Source organism: Theropithecus gelada, chromosome 3, assembly GCF_003255815.1.
Source record: "Theropithecus gelada isolate Dixy chromosome 3, Tgel_1.0, whole genome shotgun sequence".
Taxonomy (NCBI): domain Eukaryota; kingdom Metazoa; phylum Chordata; class Mammalia; order Primates; family Cercopithecidae; genus Theropithecus; species Theropithecus gelada.
The window spans coordinates 117241009-117262252 of NC_037670.1; the positions used below are offsets into that span (position 1 = coordinate 117241009).

Genomic DNA, 21244 nt, shown 5'->3' on the forward strand with positions numbered 1-21244 from the left:
TCTCTCTCTCTCTCTCTCTCTCTCTCTCTCTCTCACCCACTGTGAAAGTTATGAGATTCCTTTGCTCAAATCACCCACAAGGAAGGCTTGGAAGTTCATGTTCCCTAGAGAGTTCCCAATTCTGCTAAAGAAGATTAAATGCCCATATCACACATGCCATAATCCTGCAGCCAACAACAACAAAGAACTCAAATCTAGCCTGGTCCTAATCTAGGGAGCTACCACAGTGGGCTGTCAGACCCACCTGAGGCCCCTTTCGTTGCCATGTCGTTTACCAGCCGAGACGTTCATTCAGAAATGAGTAAGAATATTAGAGAACCATCCTATCGCATCCTGGAATATTTGGTTAACAGTTTGAACCCTTTTTATGGCTCTGAAACAATTATTTCTGAGTTGGGCACAGAGGCATTTGATTCCTATTTGATTTCACCTGTATGCACCTGAGAAGATGTTTAAAGGCTGTTGGCTTACCCGTGAAGTTGATTTTCAGCAAGTAATCCTTGTACAACTTCTTCCCATCCAGGATCTTCATAGCATCACAAAGCTTGGTAGTGTTGGGACAGAGGGTGCGCTGCATTTTGTGCAAAGCGTGGGCCATGGCATACACCGCGTTAACCACGAACATGATCTTGGACTCTTGCTCGTAGTTGCTGCTGTCGATGGCCAGGTGCTTGTCGCAGACGCGCCTGTGGTTGCGCTTGTTCTGGAGGCTGCACTGGAACTTTTGCTCCCAGAAGTCCCGGAACCAGGGATTGCGGTGGTTGTTGTAGGGGTTGAGGCTCTGGAAGTAGCGGTCGAACTGGCGGACAGGCTGCGAGGCCAGCTCCAGGGTGATGGCGCCGTAGGCCACATGCTCGCTGCCCTTGATGATGCTCTCCTGCGCACCCCAGCCGTCGCTGGCCACCCAGGTGAAGGAGGCGTTGGCGCGGCTGGCAGCGGCAATGAGCTCCCGCGAGTCGTCGCTGCGCATGAAGAGGACCACGACGCGCGCGTTGGGCTTCTGCAGCAGTTCTCGGATCACGCTGTCGTAGGACTTGCGGATGTTGGAGCGGCCCACCTTCTCCGCTGTAGCGATGCAGATGTTGCGCAGGCGGGCTTCCTGCTCGAAGGCCTCGATCCCTGTCTCCCCGTAGTCACCCTCAGAGGCCACTGTGGAAACGTAGGTCCAGTTGAAGAAGCGCAGGATTTCAGCCATGGCTTTGGCCTGGTAGAAGTCGGGGGGCACGGTCCTGGCAAAATAATCATAGCGCGACTTGTCACTGAGTTTGGCGCTGGTGGATGCATAGCTGATCTGAGGGATCTGGAAGAGCCGCAGCAGGTTTGCCACCTGGGGGAGGGAGAAGAAGGACCTTTGTTAGAAACCCAGAGGTAAGTGACGACATGAAAATGAATAATAGCATCCACACCTTTTACTGACTCCCTTTCCCCCTCTACTCTATATGGCTACATTTTTTCTGATAGTTCTCGAGATGAATACCAGATGCTTCCTTGGATTCTGTATTTCAGACACGGGGAAGCAGGTCTCACACAGGTAGTGTGTGCATCAGGAAAGGATAGAGGAGAGAAATGAGAAGGGCACCACACTCTCTTCTATACTCTGTGCTAGACTCTAGACTAGGATAAACCTGTTCAGGGGCTCTCAGGTTGCTTTAAGTTTCTGGGGTCCTGCTATAGTTCAAGCAATGAACTACAGTGAATTGGCCAAACTCGATTTTTGACTGCACTTGTATAGAAAGAGCAAGGGTGTTGTCTAATTCTCACTTCCCCCTCTTTTGCTAAAAACAGCAGTCTCTGAAAGAGTTTAATTTGGAAACTGCATGCCACATGGGCAGTCCAGATTAGACATTTATCATCTAGGTTAAGCAAAAAAAAAAAAAAAAAAAAAAAAAAAAAAAAATCAATTATATTTAGTCCACCTCCCAACATTTTAGGCATACACTTTTCTAAACTCCTGAAAATCTTGACCAATATTTTCTTTACTTTCTTTTTCTTTTTAAAATATTTTTCTGCTTGGACTATGTGAAAAGAAATCATACAGAATTATATTCTTATGTCATTTTTGAGTAAACAAATCAAATAAAAAGGTATTGAGGACCTTGTCAAGAACAGACCACCTTACTTCCAAGTATTTAAACCTAAATCTGAATCAAATATTTAAATTTTTTATAATTGACCTATCAACATATTTATTGTTTTTATTTATTGTAGAATAAAAAGGAAAGTGACATTTGTTTATTGAGGAGCATTTTATGCATAGAGTATTTGCAGAGATATATATTTACAAATATCTAAGCAGATTATATGCATACCGAATAATAAGGTTTTAAAAAGAATTTCTCCTGGCTACCTCGTGTAGGAGAGTTCTTTCTCTATACTGACTTAAGTTAAATTATGTAACATACTAAGTGGATTTTCATCAGAAATGACATTGAATATTACAGTATGCTTTATCTACATTGGCATGAATATTAGTACTTTGAAATTTCTCCTTTTGGAGATTGTGGTTTCACGTTTATATTTGACATGTAGGAAGTACAGCTTGAAATAGGCAGCTGTTAGCAAAGAGCACAAGCAATATAAAACAACTGACATCTGAGCCCTGATTAATCATAATTTCATCTGGCAAGAGAAACCAACAGCCAAGTTCATACACAGCTACACAGCATGTTCTTGAATATCTGGCCTGCTATTAAAATCAACACTAGATATAGCCCAGAGCTATCAAAAATATTTCTGTATCTTTTCCAATCCTGCTACCTCTCAACCACAAATAAAACAGCTAGAAATCCAGGGCTTAACACATAATATAATGCAAAATTAAAACCCCAAATCTTTCTTGCATTTAGTATTCTTGAATCCGGGGGAATGGAGGTGAATGGGTGGATGAAGGGGTAAAGGCTAATATATTATTTATTTCTTCCCTTCTCAGGACTAGGAGACTCTGGACAAAATGGCCTATACTGACTTATTTAGGCATAGGGATATTGCTTCACTCAACCTGATTGAAGTGGCAGGTGTCACCAAACAGGTACTGTCATTACTTCTCGAATGAGTGCCTGGCTTCCACTGGATTTATGTACCACTATGGAAGGCTTGGTAATAGGAGCGCTGTCTGTGCAATAGCTTGACTTTGTTAAGAGGTTTCTGGCTAGCACTGGAGAGGCCATCTCTTCTTGATACAATAATTTTCTCATCTTCAAGTTATATTAATCAGGACCTGAATCCCTCAGGGAGACAGAGAATGAAAGGACCTAAAAAATATCTGGACATTATTTTCTGGCAGCGAAGAATCACAGTGAAACGATCCTAAACTGCTGAAATTTCCTCTCCCATAGGGGTAGGAGTAATGAGAAGCTGCTAAAAAATAAAAAATAAAAAAGTTCTTGTTTTTCAATGATAGGCTTCATGTCTAACTCTCCAGGATGTATGAGAATAATTTACAATCAAGGCAGGCTTTGCAAGAGAACGAACTAGCCATAAAATAACAGCAATGTGGAAAAGATTCTCTGCATTGGAAAGGGGCACGATGAGCTGTAGCTTTGGGGAAGGCTGTGGGCTAGAATAAAACAACTATTGCCCGCATTTTAAGAATAATTTTATGTTCCTCTGTGCGTGTGTGTTTAATGAGGATACCACAATCGACTCTAGAAAAAGGAGGCACAGGCCGGGCGCGGTAGCTCAAGCCTGTAATCCCAGCACATTGGGAGGCCGAGATGGGCGGATTACGAGGTCAGGAGATCGAGACTATCCTGGCTAACACGGTGAAACCCCGTCTCTACTAAAAAAAAAAAATACAAAAAACTAGCCGGGCGAGGTGGCGGGCGCCTGTAGTCTCAGCTACTGGGGAGGCTGAGGCAGGAGAATGGCGTAAACCCGGGAGGCGGAGCTTGCAGTGAGCTGAGATCCGGCCACTGCACTCTAGCCTGGGTGACAGAGTGAGATTCCGTCTCAAATTAAAAAAAAAAAAAAACAAAAAAACCCCAAAAAACCGCACATTTAGTGAGTTGAAACATGAGATTGGAACACAATAAGTATTATCTGAATTGTATCACCTATATTGAATAGCATGGGGTGATAATATAGTCAAACTTCTGATATTCAGAGTTACATTAGAAACACACGTTATACAAATGAATGATGGAGTGAAGTGTTGAAGTAATTTTATCACAGTGAGCTGCTCCTTTTAAAATTAGTTTATTTAGATTATAAGGGTTAAAATGCTTAAAAGTAAATACCATGAGAGGCAGTAGGTTATAAGTCTCTCTCCTTTCTCTTTCTCATCCACCCCAGCCTTATCTGTACAGAAGAATGTTACTTTGGTTTATTCATTTAAAAAATGTGTTTATTCTGTTGTAAAGCCAGGTACCAATGTACTGGGTATGTACACACACACACACACACACACACACACACACAAACATATTTTGTTCTTTTGATAGTCACAATAACTTTATGGTGGATATTATTTCTATTTTAGATATGCAAAAACAGTTCTGCTAGGTGAAGAAACTTGCTCATAGTCATATGGTTAGAATGTGTGGGTGAAATCAAGGTGTAAAACCAGGTGTTTTGACTTCAAGTACTATGGCTATCCCCTGACAGCTTCCTCTCTACCTTCTACTGTGTGACTATAAACCTGAGCCTTCAAATACAGAAAGGCATCCAGGTAGAAAGAATAAGAGGAACAGAAGCAATATTATGGTATACACCATAGACTACCTAGTTGCTGTTAGCAGGAACTTTCTTTTTAATACAAATTTAAAACTAGGGTTGGGGAATATCCAGGTAGTTGTTAACTGGGTTCCTGTCTCATTTGTCTAAAGCTTGGTTCTGGTATATTCTTGACTTACTTTACTGGCCATATGGTTTCTCTGAGAAAGCATAAAGAAATAAAGGAACTCCTACACTGGACATCATTTTGAATGATAAAAGAAAAATTGTTTTAGAATGGAGAAGTAATGTAAAATTTTGGAAGAAAGTTACCCAATTATGTTATTATTAGATAGAGTGGAGGAAGGAAAAACAGGATGTAGTTATATATGCTTTGGAAAAAAATACTTTAAAAGAGATATGCTTCACATAAATTAAGACTCTAAAATGGAATACAGGAGGACTTAAAAAATAATTCCTACAATACAGAATAGTCTCAACAAGAAAGAGAAGATGAAGACTCTAAAGAATCCCCTGGGTACTAGGCTACGTTTTTAGGGATTTTGGTGTTAGAACTAGCAACACAGAATGGGTGCTGTCTGTATGTAGGTTGGGGGCGTCCCCATATACAACATAAAAGATTGACATCAGCCTGTAAAAATAAGGGACACTAAAGCACAGAATGTGAAAATGCATCAACGTGATTTTTGTCATTGCTATTGTTTTGATTTGAAATTATGTTTCAGGAGAAGATGTGGCAGGAAGATATAGAATCATCAGATGGGAAAGTTGGTTCTATATGAATAGAAGAAAGATGCTGCTCCATCCCTCTTTCTTTCTCATTCTCTCCATTGGGAATGGTTTCTAACATGGAAATGGTAGCACAGATAATGTGAAAATGTTACCACACTCAAAATTAGGAGAGAATACAAAAAAAAAAAAAAAAAAAAAAAACAAAAACAAAAAACCACACAAACCCATAATCAGATGGATGGAGTTTGTCCACAGTAATGAATTCTGGAAGAAATTGCAGATTACATTTTGAAATCACTATCAATAATCCTTGAAAAACACATAATGGGAGGACTCCCAGAGGGTGAAAGGGGAGGAGGAAGGACAAATTTGGGATATATAAATCATGAAAAAATATAAATAAATAAGCATGATGTGCTTTGGTAATCTTCTAGAACAAAGTTTGCTAACGGAGAGCATGGAAACACTTAGAACTGAATGAGGAAAGTACTAGGAATCAGCATGGGTTTAATAAGAGTATATTTTACGAGGGGGCCATCTTTTCAACATTATATAAGGAAGAGTTGCAGCCTGGAGGACCATGACTTCAGTAAGTTATTGGTGACATTACTTGGACTCTTGTGGAAAAGAGAAAGTGATAGGAGTTGGATAATACAGTTAAATATACTCAAAGACAGCAGCTTGGAAGAAAGTCTTATATTTCTTCCAAGTCTTTATATAAGTCTTATATAAAGTCGTATTTCTTATATTCATAGTGGCCAAATAAAATTTAATTTGTATGAATGCCATTGAAAAAAATATAAATAAGCAATAATATCATTACATTGTAGAGATGAAAGAAACCGTGAAGATGATCTAAACCTTTTGTTTTATATGTGAGGAAACAGAAGCGCACAGGGTAAAGTATGGATAAAGCTGAAACTCAGAAAGTTTACATAACTTATCAAGTGAACACAGTAAGTGATAAAGCCAGACTTCATGACATCATTCCTTTGCTCTAATTGTGATGTTTCTGCATTCGTTTATTCAAGAAGTGCTTATTGTCTGATAGGCACTTTTGATGTATCACTGAAAGTTACATTTCAGTGGATAGTATTAATGGCTGACATTTAGTGCTTCCAGTATGCCAAGAACTGTTGTAAGAGTTTCCATATATTTGCTCATTTAATCCTCCTAACCACCCACTGAGAATAGATGTTGTTATTATCATCACCATTTTTAGGGTAAGGAAGCAAAGAAGCTAAGTATTTTGGCCAAACCACAAAGCTAATAAATATTAGAGTTAGCTGTAGAGTACCCAGCTTGAATCCTTGGCCAGTGCTTTATGCATTCTTCTATAACACATGCTACTGTATTTAGCAACAGTGATGATAAATGGGCCAAAGACTGGGAATCCAGGCATGAAAATTATCCTTTGGGATTCTGCATAGATGCCAGCCTATACCTACAGTATTCTGAACTGAACCTGCTGGTGCTTCCTGGGGTCTCAGAGCTGTCATACCTCTTTCATTTAATACACCATAGGAACGCGAAGGACAGCAGACTTATATCACTGGTGCTTAAACTTGGATGCATGCTGAAATCACCAAAACAGCTTAAAAAATATTGATGCCAGGGCCCTGTACCCAGAGATTTTGATTTCATTAGTCAAAGATGTGGCCTGAGCATCAATATTTAAAACATCTTCTCAGGTGACTCTAATAGGCAGCCAAGTTTGAGAACCAATGACTTAGATCAGTAGTTCTCAAACTGTGTTTTACAGACTTCAAGAAAGTCCTTTCAGGGAGTCCATAATTTATTTTCATAATAATATGAAAATAAAAATTTTCATAATAACATGGAAGCACTAGATTTCTTTTTGACTATGTTGACATTTGTACTGATGGCGCAAAACCAATGGTGGATAAAAGCGCTGGTGCCTTAGCATGAAGCAAGGCTGCAATGCCAATTTTTACAGGAACATTGTATTTTTCACTGCCACACACAGTAAAAAAATCAGTTTCATTGAAAAATTCCCTCAGTGAAGCAGTAAGAGATATTAATTTTATTAAACTTTGAACCTTGAGTATGTATCATTTACATATGCTGGGTGATGAAATAAGAAGTATGTGTAAAGTACTCTGCTGCACATTGAAGTACAATTCTTGTCTTGGGGAAAAGCACTTATGCAATTGTTTGCGTTGTGAGCTAAACCAGCATAGACTTTTTTTTCTCTTTCTCTCTTTTTTTTTTGGGACAGTATTTTTTACTTGAAAGTGTGATGGCCAGAAAAATTATGGTTGTTTAAACTTGGGTATTTGGCAGATATTTCCTCAAAAATGAACAAAGTAAGACTCTCCCTTTAGGGAAAACAACTGACAATTTTCCTTTGTTTGTTGCCAATAACAAAATTTCATCTTATAAGTGAAAATTAAAAGTTGCATCTGCCACTGTGAGCTTGGCTGCTTCCTCATACTTAAAAACATTTCTGAAAGGATCAATGGAAATATTAAAAAAAGTGTTTTTTTTTGATAGTAGATAATGATATGTTAATATTCAAAACAATGAATCAACATTTTCTAAACGATTGATACATGATAGAAGATCATGAATGGGTTAAAGTTTCATTCAATGTGCAAGATAAACCAATAGATTTTAATGTAACAGAGTATGATAAGCACAATGATATGTTTCTAGATTCCACAGCAATTAACCTGTAAGGAACCAACACTTGTTGAAATTTGGTGTAGTATCAAAGAAGACTATTCACAGTTCTCTGAAAAGACTATTAAAATACTTCTCCATTTTCCAGTTACATATCTGTAAAAGTTTTTCTTCATGTCCTTCAAATAAAGCAATATATCCAAAGAAATTGAATGTAGAAATCAATGTGAGAATCCAAATGTATTCTTTTAAGTCAGATGTCATACGTCTTTCATTTAATACACCATAGGAATGCGAAGGACAGCAGACTTATATCACTGGTGCTTAAACTTGGATGCATGCTGAAATCACCAAAACAGCTTAAAAAATACTGATGCCAGGGCATCAGTATTTGCAGATTAGAGAGATTTGCAAAAATGTAAAACACATTACTTTTTTCAATTTTTATGTTTAGGGTTGGGCAATGTAGCTATTTTTCATAAGGATAATATGGAATGGATTTCTTGATTATTAAGTGAATAAATAAATCTGTTTAAATTAAAAAAAAATTTAGACAACCAATAGGCAGAAAGGCTAGGATTAGAGCTTAGTCTCTTGATTTTCTCAGAGGACTAGGCTCCCTCTCTGGAAACAAGGTGATATTATATAGGAAGAGATGTAAATTGCTGAGTTTAAGTTAAAATTACACAGGTGAAGAAAGAAGAAATAACTAGAAAAAATGAGATTATAAATGCAAAATTCAATATTGCAGTTCAGCAAGTGCCAGAAATCTAAGGGTGGCTAAAGTCAAAGAATTATTATTAAGTGGTTTATCCTGTTTAGATTCCAATTCAGAATTCCTCAAAAGTGAACAAAGAAGAGCTATTTCAGTTTTCCTATTCTCTAAGTTACTGTTTTCAAACTACCTTTTTTGGGCAAGGCTTTTTTGGGGAAGCCTTTTAAAGATCCCTAGTATTTTCAATAGTCCTAATATTTTTGTGCCAGCTACTGTTCTAATTGTTGCAGATGTATTTTCTTATTTAATCCTCATGGCATTCTTATGATGTAGATACTACCGTTATCCCATTTTATAGCTTGAGAAACGAAGGTAAAGGGTGCACAGAGAGCTTACTAAGGAACCCGTGAGTGGTAGGTATTCTGGGACCACTCACTATACTCACTTTTGTCCTATTTCTTCAGTACATTCTGCAATCCAAGCTCGTAATGGATTCCTCTCACTATAATGATGCAATGATATATTTCAGGTTATAACGTTTGTCTGTTTTTTGTTCTGAAGCCATAAACTCCTTTATTTGAGGACCATGACCAATCATCCCTTGCTATCAAAAGTATGCTTTTCATTTGTCAGTCTGTGCTTTGTGGTGACTCCATAAACATTTGTTTACTGACTGGCCATCAACAGAGATAACAACGATAGTCTAAGAATCTACTGGGAAATTTCCATGTGGGGAATGAAAGCTTCAAGCTATAAATATCAGTGTCAGATTTGGCTTTATGATTTATGTGAGACACTCAATGACCTTATAGCAGAACCCATTGGGCCTGAGAGTCTGCATGCAAGTAAGTGATGTTTAGCAGAAGCTCTTTCCATATGTAGCATGTACTGTCATTTGATTTTCAATGTTCAAATACTATGAGGTACCCATTTTCTTGGTGGTTTGAATTTATCCAGGACTTAGGTGTTGCAATGTTTTCACTGCAGACTATCAAGTCACAGATGTGACTAATTTTGCTCAAGAAGAAATGCTGGACTTGGCCAGATACAATTATGTTTGCCAGCAGGTGTGATGTTATAAAATTAGTATTTTTGTCTTTTTTCCATTGTAGTTGTAAGCTGGTGTAATTTAAAATGGGCTTTACTTGCAGTAGTTGTCCAACAAACCATTGTTAAATGTTATGAAATATCTGCCACCATTTTCCCAATTTTTTTTTCTTCCAAATAAACTCAACTTTATGGAGAAGCTCTGACATACTATGATGTTCCTTCTGTCTAGAATGACCTTTACTACTTGTCTGCTCAGCTAATCCATTCAAGGGCTTCTTCTCTAAGGAACCATTCTTAATGCCTGACTTCAGAATGACTTGTGTGCCCATTCTCTGAACCTCTTTCATTCCCTCATGTGTTTCTCTCATGGTACTAATGAAAATATATGGTGATTTCTAGATTATTCACTAAATTCTCCACTGGAGTGAGAACTCTTGTTAATCTCTGAATTCTCAATGCCTCACAGAGTATAGAGGTGCTCCATAATATTTGTTAAATGGATTGATGAGTGAATTGATATTTTGCTGCTCTACCATGTAACATTTTCCAAATGTAATGATGGGTTTATGTGTGTGTGTGCACGTGTGCACGTGCACACATGGGGGGAAGCTGACCACCAGCAGGCAATATGAAGCTACTCTAAAGTATGACTGAGAAACAATTTTATTGTGCAGTGTGGATCCTTAACTAATCGTATTCTTTTTTAATTAAAATGAGATGACACATACGACAAGGAATTGATTTAGACTCTCAGGAATCAATTAACACCACTTGCTCACTTATTCTTGCTTTGCGAATGTTTAAAACTTTATTTTTTTCCCACAATCAATAGCCAGTTGTGGAATGATGCTACTGTAGGCATCCAAGCCATACTCATTCACTGACAGGAATTTTTAGTTCAATACTAATTTATTTGGAAGTTTTATTGTCTCCTGATCTTTTCTAACAAGCCACGGAGCCTTCTTTTTAGGATCCCAGGTGCCATGCTTTATTTCAATGATGAGTGTGTGTGTATGTTTGTGTGTGTGTGTGTGTGTGTGTATCCAAATTTTGCTTTTGTGTAAGAATACCAGTCATATTGAATTAGGAACCTACTCTACTTCAGTATGACCTCATCCTAACCTAAGTACATAGGCAATGACACCATTTTTCAATCAAGTCACATTCCAAGGTACTAGGGGTTGGAACTTCCCATATTATGTTGAATATAAACTTTCAGTCTTTTACCACTGAGTGTGACATTAGCTGTGAATTTTTAATATACGGCTTTTTATTACATTGACATAGTGTTCTTCTATTTCTGTGTGTTGATTTATCACGTGTTGTGCATTGCTTATCATGAAATATGCTATGATCATGGGAGCAAAAGAATATAAGCTATGAGAAAGATCTCAGGCTGTTTACTCTATTCTTTTTGTGTTCTGAAAAAAGAGAATGTGAACTGGAAAATATCAGTCACTTGCGAGCCCCCACATCAGTTCCTCGTTTACTGTTTCTACTCAGGTGTATCAATTTCATGATGTATCAATTTCAAACAGAGCTTTGTGCCTTCTATGCTGACACAATGCCAAATATTTTTTTTCAACAGAAGACAAAAGGACTGTAGACATGTAGAATCTGGTAGAAATAGGTTTCCCACGAAAGTGTTTTTTTTGCCATGAGAATTATTTTCAGAAGTTTTACAGTTATTGGCTTCTGAATTTGTACTAATACATTAAAGGGAACAATAATAAATAGTTTTTATGAGAATCTATACTTAGCTACAAAAATTCCAGATGGCAAAGAGGCATCAAATGCCCACTTCCAAGAAGAATGCTATTTACAGAGCTGAACTATATACATTTAAAAAATAAACCATTGCTACTGTCCTGTAATCAGGAGACTTGAAAATAACCTTCATGTTTATTCTCTGCTGTTCACCTATCTCTTTGGGGCTGTTTTCTAACAATAAGTCTACACCTTTAATTGCTTTGTCACACATGCAGTACTGAATGTTTTGTTTAGTTCTTTTAATTAAATGCTTATATATGTGCCTGGAAGAGAATCATTGAGTTGCTGCACTTTGAACCATCTGTTACCTCACAGCACAGGTTATTACATAAAAACAAGTTCTAGAAGTTGTGATGTTCAAAGACCTCGGTGTCGCTCCTATTCAGCTTGTTCAAGTTGCATCATTAGCTGTACAAAATCCCAGATTGGCCTGTATTTTAAACTGGAACTGGGGGTGGTATATAGTTGACAAAACTGCCTGAGAAATTCGAGCTGTTCACATCAGCTGCGTTATCTGCCCATAAAGGAGGCCAATCATATTGTTATTGCTAAAAGGATTAGTAACCTTTTTTGTTTTGTTTTGTTTTGACCACATTACCTGTAGCACATCTGGGAATATTTTGCATGAAAACAATTGATGCCCATCCCAAGACCAGGAATTAATGTTGATTTAAGAAATCGTATAATGAAGTATAGCAAATACCAGTGTACGCAGTATAATCTGAAGAAGTCAACAACTCCTATGTGCCATGGGCCCCCAAAACACTTGAGTCAAAGATCCATATTGGTTATCACCATTCAACAGCATGGCTCAGTACCAATGATTTCACGTGGACATTCCAAACAAAGGACCCCCTAATCATAGTGGAAACCTTCAAAAATGGCTCAAAGTCACTCTGCTTTCCATCCCAAGTCTCTCTGGAAATCATTGCACTCAATTCCTGTGGTTTGTAACCAAGATTGTCATCCACTTTTATTTTCTTCATTTGAAACTGAAGGACTTCTTAAATAGTAAGCTTATTCATTTTGGCATTTTCATGACTCATCATTTAGGCTGAAATGATATGCAGACCACAAAGGATTCCTCGAATCCTATCATTTCAGGAGACTGGTATTATAAGACATGTCATTTCTCACCATCACAATGCTACTCCATATTCAAATACCTAGCTTGTTCCCTCACTAACAACGAACTATCTCGGGAGTAACTTTCTTTCCATCCAGATTTAGCAGATACTTACAAGACAAACAAGAAGGTATTTTGCCCACTGAATTAGTCTGCATCTGCTCTTTGCTGCCCTTTTCCCCTATGCATTAGTTTTCAGGAGAAATCGCAGAAGTGAAGTGGTTCATGTTCCAGTTCCTAACAAGAGGATCAAAAAGTCTATGTCATATTGGGTGTCAAGTGTGTTTGTGTTTGCCAGCAACACCTGCGAAAACCTGACTTCCAGGGTGACTTGACATCAAAAGACTTGTTAGAAACACATTCTTTAGTGCCTCAGGTATTGATTTTTGACAATGTCTCTTGAAGTTTTAACAGAGCCACAAGTTGAACTAATCTATATTTTTCTGTGGTCCCTGAAGTCACTTGTATAAGAATAATACAAAAAATATGGCCTTATCAATAACAAAAAGCATGCCAATCTTTGTCAGTTGTTAACCAAAGGACAAAAGCTGTTGGGTACGCTTGGGGATAGCTGAGGGCTATAGCCTAATATTTCCTTAAATGATTATCATTTACTCTTGAGGTCTTGGAGCAATAATTTAGGGCAAAGTTATATTCACCATATTGTAGCAAACAGAATTGTGTTATTCATTGTTTTCTTATTAACTGCTCTTTACTTCAATAGAGCTGTCAGACACAAAAGACGCAAATGGTATTGAAGCAAAAGAAGCAAACAGTGCACAGGGTTGGAATCAGACAGGCCAGCATTGGAATCTCAGCTCCTCCTTTCACTAGCTCTGTGACCTTCAGCTAGTTATTTTAACTCCTTAAGCTGCAATTTCATCTGTCAAAAGGAAAGGATAGTAATCTGTGGTTTAGGAAGTTATGTAAAGATTACCTGAAAACATATGAAGCACTTGAGTCACCGATGGGCACATAGTAAATGCTCAATAAGCAATAGAGAGCGTGATAATAGCTAATTCATAGTCACTCATTCAGCAAACTTTGACTGATGTCGATTATACAAGGCACTATTCTAAAATCTAGTTTTCTTTTTCTGGATGAGCAATGTACCCCTACAGTCCTCCAGGAAGGCGTAATTTGATGGGAGACAAAGAAACATAGTGGAGGATAAAATTTTAAGATATGTATGTATACAAACTTATACAAAAACACAGGTGAAGAGCAACTAATTACACTCAGATGAGTCATCACAGACCTCCATGTAGAGGTAACATATAGGCTTGATGTTGAAGAATAAGTGGAAGTTTTCCAGGCAGAGGAAGAGGAAAGGAGGTTTTTACATAGAAGAGAGAACACAAAGACAAAGATGAGAAAGTACATATTTGCTTTAATAGTATCAGGTAGTTCCCTATTTTCAGGGTACCCAGTGCCTCACAGGGATTAGTAGAAGGTAAAGAAGGATAGAAGGATGGTGGTTAAACCACTTAGGATTTTATATGCATTATAAGTATTTTGAACTTTGTTCTTTAAGAGATAAAAAGCTATTAAATTTTTTATTAAGGAAACGACATGACCAAAGTTATGTTTTAAAAAGACACAGTGGATGATATCCAACTTGAAAGGAATGAGTCAGGGAAGGGCAATCAGATGAACAAACTAGTCATTCTGACTTAGGCTATGGGTTCTTGAAAGCTAGGAACGATGTCATCTCAATAATGCTGAGTAAGTTGATAATATAAATATAAAGATTGGAGCTTTAAAACAAATGGAGCCTACTTAAAACCATTTTATTTCATTGGTAGTAATTACCCAAGTACTCATGTTTTTATTTGTTCTCCTCTTTGTGTCATTACAGGTCACCTTGAATCCTTCCTGGAAAAGAGCAGGTCATAAATAATAATGGTTGTTGGAGAAAGGTCTCTAGGAAAGATGAAGAACTTTTAAATTCCTAGAAGCATCTTAGAAAAGATAATACAAAAAATATTTATTTAACGTAAAAATAAGAGCTGAGAGTCAGTTAAATAGCCATTGGTAACAGTTGAAATTTTCTGGATGGTACCAACCTGCATTTATTGTTACTTTCCTTTACTTTTTAATTTAATTTAATTTTAGCGCAAGAAGATACATGTTCATATTTGTTACGTGGGTATATTGTGTGATGTTACATTCCTTTAAATCTTGTATAAATAATCTTTCTTAAAACTACTTTGTAAATGTAGGTAATGTAGACTTAATGCACATGTATATTTTTATTTAGATGGAATTTACTTTTTATTGAGAAATTCAGAACAAATTTCAGTTCATTTGTTCAACCACATCTGTTTTCCATATTGGAAGAGCTTAATTGCCTGGTTTGCATTCTATGAGGCCTCATTTGTGAACCTTATGGTATCTACCCAAATTGGAGGCACTGTGCCTGGGAAAAAACTGCTAGTCCCTTGGGTAAACACCCTGACAATTCAACCCTATTAAGTGATGGCAAATCTGTCAAGATGCTTTGCCATTCTGACCGCTTGGCAAGGAAATGCGGTCTATGTTTAAAATATAATTTTTGAAGGTGTTGCTTCTATTGAATTCTCCCCTGTATTGCAGTTCACTTTATTGGAATGTGAAGCCAAAGTGTTGGCAAGAATCAAAACTTTGTTACTAATAACAAAGAGATTTCCACAATATACCAGGTGGTGTTGTCAAAAATAGTCACACTACAGTTTTAATGTTCAAAGTCCCACTGATAAACCTCCTGGAGTATCGTTTGTTTGGAGTTTAACTGCAGGTGTTTTTGGAACACTATTCTTAAATTCCCAAAGTCCGCTAATTAGAAAGGTAATCTGTGAATTTCAACTGAATTTTCCATAGATCAGTAGAAGTACTTACACTACATGAGATCCATGGACCTTCCTTATTATAAACTGCCAGCAGTTGCTCTTTCCATATTGAAATACTGAAATTGTACATATCAATCCACAAAAAAGGCACATATTTAATGGTAATTTGGAAAGAGAACTTTGCGTCATTAAGGCAAAATATTGTAGGTTTAACCAGAAGTGTCAGGAGTCCTATTTCAAAGGTTTACCTATTAATCTATAATCATAGCATAAAACACCGCTGCTATCTTAGGAATGTCTGAATGTCTGTATTCTTTGCTTTTCATTGCATGACCTCCATCATAGACACCTGACCTGCAGTGTAAGCCTGGTTCAGAGCATGGACCATCTATTGCCTTGTGAACAGTGGTCCTGATGGTAAGTTCTTATCTTTCACTAGAGTAGTTTCCAAATAAACACATGAAAGAAGGGGAATTAATTAAGAAACAAATTAACCCCAATGCAAAGGAAAAAAAATAGCATACCAGATAATTACTTCAGATGAGACACGTCTACAATGAAGCAATGCTAACAAAAGCATTTTTAATTGTTATTGCTGGTGCCTCCCTCCCTGTGATAAAGTCCTTGAATAGCACTGCCCTTTCTTGGAGGAGGTGAAGCAGGAGCAGTGGAGGGAGGTTTCAAAACAATCAGCATTGTGAGATTGCTTTAGAATGAAACGTCTGGGAAGGAAATAAATGAAAAAAGATTCTGTCTGAGATAACTTTTGAGTCAGGTTTTTCTGCAGCTTAGACTATGTGAGGCGGTGGTTGGTGTGGGAGGCAAGCTATCTGGATTCTCATGTTGATTCTGCTACTTTTGAAGTGATAGAAACTTGAACTCGGAACTTGACCTCTGAGTCTGAATTCCTCTTTAAACTGTACCTTTTGGGCTGGAGATGTTGAAAGTAAAATAAATAAATAAATAAATAAATAATAAATAAAAGGTAATAGATAATAATATCTACTAAAATGTTGACTGCTAAGTATACAAGGCACCATTTTCTCATTTTTCATGTATTTTCTTATTTAATTCCCACAATAACCCAATGAGAGAGGTACTACTAATATCCCCATGTTACTGGGTACACATGTACATAAAGATGGCAACAGTAGACACTGGGAACTAATAGGGGGAGAAGGTAGGGAGGGGTTCAAGGGCTGAAAAGCTACCCATTGGATACTATGTTCATTATTTGGGTGCCAGGATCATTTGTACCCCAAACCTCAGAAACACACAATATTCCTAAGTAATAAACCTACATATGTGGCCCTTGAATCGAAAATAAAAGTTGAAATCATAAAAAAAAAAATCTCAATGTTAGACATGAGTAAAGAGACAATGAGGGGTTAAGTGAATCCTAGTCAGTCTGCACAGTTTTAATCATTGTGTTGAAATTTTTCAAGAAAGGCACACTAAAAATGTACAATTGTAACATATCCATGCTATAATCATTGTATGAAACTCCCTAAATGCAACTATCATTTTTACTATTCTAGTGATAGAGACACCGGTGATAGAGTAGTGAATGGATTTCTAATACTGTCACTCTGCTTTTCTTGAGGATAGGATGATGTTCTCTCTGCCTTTGCATTAGCTACAAGCACAGCATCTGGCATAAAATGTTTTCCTGCATATTCTTCCTGTGGAGAGACTGCAGACAGCTAGGCAGGCTCTAACATTCGAAATGGCACTGTCTAGTTGTGTTGAGCCTTGGATTGTCTTCTCTGGAATAGTTGGTCTAAGAACAATTGTAATGGAACCCCTAGAACTTCTTTCAGATCAAGGCATCTGTGGCACATGTGTAAAGAATGCGGGTGAGGATGATAGGGGCAATTTGGTCCTGTCTGCTCGCCTTGCAACATCGTTTGTCTTTTATATCTAAACCAATCTTCCATTGCAGGAAAGTGCTTATTTCTCATTTATGAGCATCCAGACTGATCTAGAATAGGTGGGTGATGGTTGTGACCCTTCATCCAAGATTCCCGTAAAGATTTTCAGCCTTCTGGAAGTATAGCAGGTTAACATCCTTCAGTTCTTATCAATTGTACATAGGTAATCAATTCTTTCAATTCATTCAACAAAGACTTACTGTCTACCTGGTTGAGACATTATTCTAACTATCAGTAATATGAAGAAAAAAAGACGTCGTTCTTAAACTCAAGTGGTTTATAGTTCATGGAAGAATAAATATGCAAATGAACAGTTATATGTACTTAGTAATGGAGGTGCATGTTTATGAGGTGAGTACTTGGGAAAGGGTTCTCACAGGGATAGGATTTGAGGGGAGGACTGAAGGAAAGTGGGATTTGCAAGGCATACAGACAGCTGAAGAACATTGCATTCTAGGTGGATGAAACACTATGTTCCCTCATATATGAAAGACTGTGCAGATATCATCTGTAGACTATGAGAAAGCAATTTTCCAGGAAGGCTTCAAAGGCAGGTTTGCTGTTTATGTATATCTAGGTCTTTCTGATGTTCAATCCCATTCCTTTCTGCTCATTCTGTTCTCTTTCTGATCTCCCTGTACTTATGTTGTCAATTGATACTCAGATTCTACACTTGGACCTGTTTTATGTATGGTCTTGATATTTCCATTTGCTTCTACATCCCTCAGAAGCTTGTAAGATATCTACTATTTTAAAATTTTATTTTACGTTCTCTCTACTCCATGTCAAGACTACATGATAATGTTCTGTAAAATAATGTTCTTGCTGTGCTTAATATATACATGCTTAATAAATGCTTATTTTCTGATAAAAATGATTTTATATGAGAACCCTAGTTATAATATATAGGTAAATAAGATGCTTAATTCATGAAATTTGCAAAAATACTAATATAATCAAGTGAAATAACAATTGACTGGACTTCTGCTTCAAAGTGATCCTGATATAAAAGAGCCCATTATGTAAACTTTCTGCTCCATATTTTAAATACTTCCTTTGCAACGACTTCAACCCTAACAGTAGAGTATTTTCATAGAATAACATATAATTATAACATTAAGAAATACCCTTAAATGCCATGTCATTCAAATACTAATATGTGGCTTCAGTCTCCTCAGTAACAGGCCAACTTTTGCTTGAATAACTCCAGAAACAGAGGACTCACTTCCTTCAACCCTTCTCCTTCCAGGCTATTTCCTTTTTAAGAACTTTTCCTTATGTTGACTCTAAATATACCTTGCTCTAGATCAGTGATTCTCAGTGAGGAAAGGGAATAATTTTGTAACTTGCCAATGTATGGAAACATTTTTAGATGTCAAAGCTTGGGGTGCTGGTGGCATCTCATGGGTAGAGGCTGGTGATGCTACCAAACATCTTACAGTGTACAGGACAGCCCTATATCCGGCCCCAAACAGCAGTAGTGCCAAGTTTGAGAAACTCTGCTCTAGAGTCAACCAATTTGTCCACAGAGAGAGTGTACCTGTTTCCATTCAGCAGTCTATCAGATACTTGGAGACAGCTAACTGTATGAAGGCTACTACACTCCCAAGTTCTGCAACTATTTTTTCCTATGCTCCTATAAGAAAACTGGCAATTAATGTGTGACTTTTCCCCAAAACATTTGAATTTAAAGGAGGAATGAATCATTGAAAGAAACCAATGCTTAATACAAATTGACCAGCAGTGGTCCCCTTGAGCACTGTGGAGTTGAGTGGAGGGGGTATAATAGAGTGATGTCTTTATATGCTCTTCCCTCTTCCCCATATAGCTAAAACCTATGAAATGTACTGCAAGGGATTTAATTTCAGGAGTTAGTCTTCTCAGGGATATAATGTGAACAATGCGTGTCATGTCGTGATACACTATGTGATAATAACCATCTCCTGAGTTAGAGTGTTCCTGGGATGTGAATAGTGCTAGAAATTCTGGAAAATTTCTATACCAGGGGTGGGAAAGAGATAGGAAAGTCCTTTCAAGGCTCTCTTCCGCACTTTCTATGAGCTTAACTTTTACATACCATCTAAGCCAAATCTTCATTTGTTCCTGAAGTCATTTTAACACTCAGGGACAAAACAATAACTGGGTCAACTTGTATCTGCTATGTTCTAATTAAAATTTGCTCCATCTAGGCAAGAAAGACTGAAGAAATGACGTGTTCTCTGGAAAGAGTGAGGGTCATTTCAAGGAACATTTTTGATTGAACAACTTAGCAGTTAACTACAGTCTATTTTAAATCGCAAGCATTATCATTGTTTCAAAACAAGTACCAGGTAGACAATTGCCTAACGGCAACCAACTTGATTCTTTTCTTGAATAAATACTGTTTTTCCTGAAGTGGGTGGATTGCAGGCTTATGGAGAAGAGCAGGATACAGTCTTAAAAATGCTTTGAAAGAAACTTATTCACCAGGGAGGGTGAATAGACTCCCACATATATTTGCTAATATAGAAGGATTTTGATGTTAGTTTTCATTGATTACTGAATTAAGAAATCAATACTGTTGTTTTATAAAAGGGACCACCACAGACTCGCTTGTTGTACTTAATAAGAGCATTGGGAAAATAAGTATCCAGTTTCTTCATCAGTGGTGATACAGCTTAACCCAGCAAGTCATTAAGAATTCCGCTCCATGCAGTTTTCCTATCAGCAAACTGCCTATTGTATGAACTAACACAGCAGGTGATATCTCCTGTGCTGCCTTCCGGAAAAATTTCTCTCCTTTAGTGGGAAGATAGGAAAAGAAGAGGAAGCTGGAGAGAAAGCACGTCCTGAGGCAATTCAGCGGAAAAATCCAGGCCCAAATGGGGAGATTGCAATGTCTAAACTGACCCAACCACAAAAGGGAAGATGTACAAAATGCTGTCATTCTCTAAAGTTCTCTCTCAACAGGCAATTTGTAATGGAAAACCCTGAGCTCTGGTTTGGGACTAGATGTTATAATTAGACAGCAGGAATTTTTAAAATTTTGTGACAGGTTCATACTCATTTATTTCTTCCACCCTCTTTTTTCCCCCGGCTCAGTTCAAGCAAAGACAATTTCCAGTACATATGTAGGAAGTCAAAAGCAGTGAAAAATGGATGGCAATGCTACAGGCTGCACACTGTCACCACGGTTACCACACACCAGGTGTATGACCAGAATCAGTCACAGGAGCAGGAGCATGTGAGTATGAGAGGTACCCAGAAAAATCCTCTCTCCAAAAATGTTTCCCTCATTAGTGTACAAGAGGGCCATCAGGAATTTATGGCTTTGGATTACCATTGACTATATGTTTTAGAATTCTTTTTAAAGGACATATATGTTTCAAAGGAATAATACAATTTAATTATTAGCTACATAACAGCCACCTAACACCTCTTACTATTCGTGATGCCTAGCTGAACACAGGACCCTGTATGGAAGGGTTCCTTGGAAGGGTGCCTGGGGGTCAGTGTATAGACTAATTGCTCCAACTCTTTGCTTGATTCGGCCTGGATGAATTTGTAGCCTAATCAGAGTCTGAGTAGTCAGGAAACGTGGGAGCCGTGGAGGAGGGAATGGAGCCCTCTCTCCTGTCCCTTCTTACTCATGTCAAGGCCTTTATCCTCTTGTACAAGGACGTCTCCCACAATTTTCTGATTGGCTTCTTCAGATCCAGCATCTCATTTACACTGTCACCCTGTTAGCCTTTCTCCAATGCAACTTTCATTCTTACTCATCCTCAAAACCTTTCTAAAG

At 37.7% G+C, this 21244-nt stretch overlaps 1 protein-coding gene across 3 annotated transcripts in view; it reads right to left on the minus strand.

Annotated features, from left to right (window-relative positions):
- The window catches only part of GRM3 (glutamate metabotropic receptor 3), a 230663-nt gene that overhangs the window by 78404 nt on the left and 131015 nt on the right, over window positions 1-21244 (minus strand). For 2 of the 3 annotated variants that reach the window (XM_025379266.1, XM_025379264.1), the window contains one exon: window positions 472-1327. The exons of the other annotated variant lie outside the window; for it this stretch is intronic. In XM_025379266.1, coding sequence (XP_025235051.1) covers window positions 472-1327 — 856 coding nt within the window. The remainder of the gene's footprint in view (window positions 1-471; window positions 1328-21244) is intronic. 3 annotated transcript variants of the gene reach the window in all.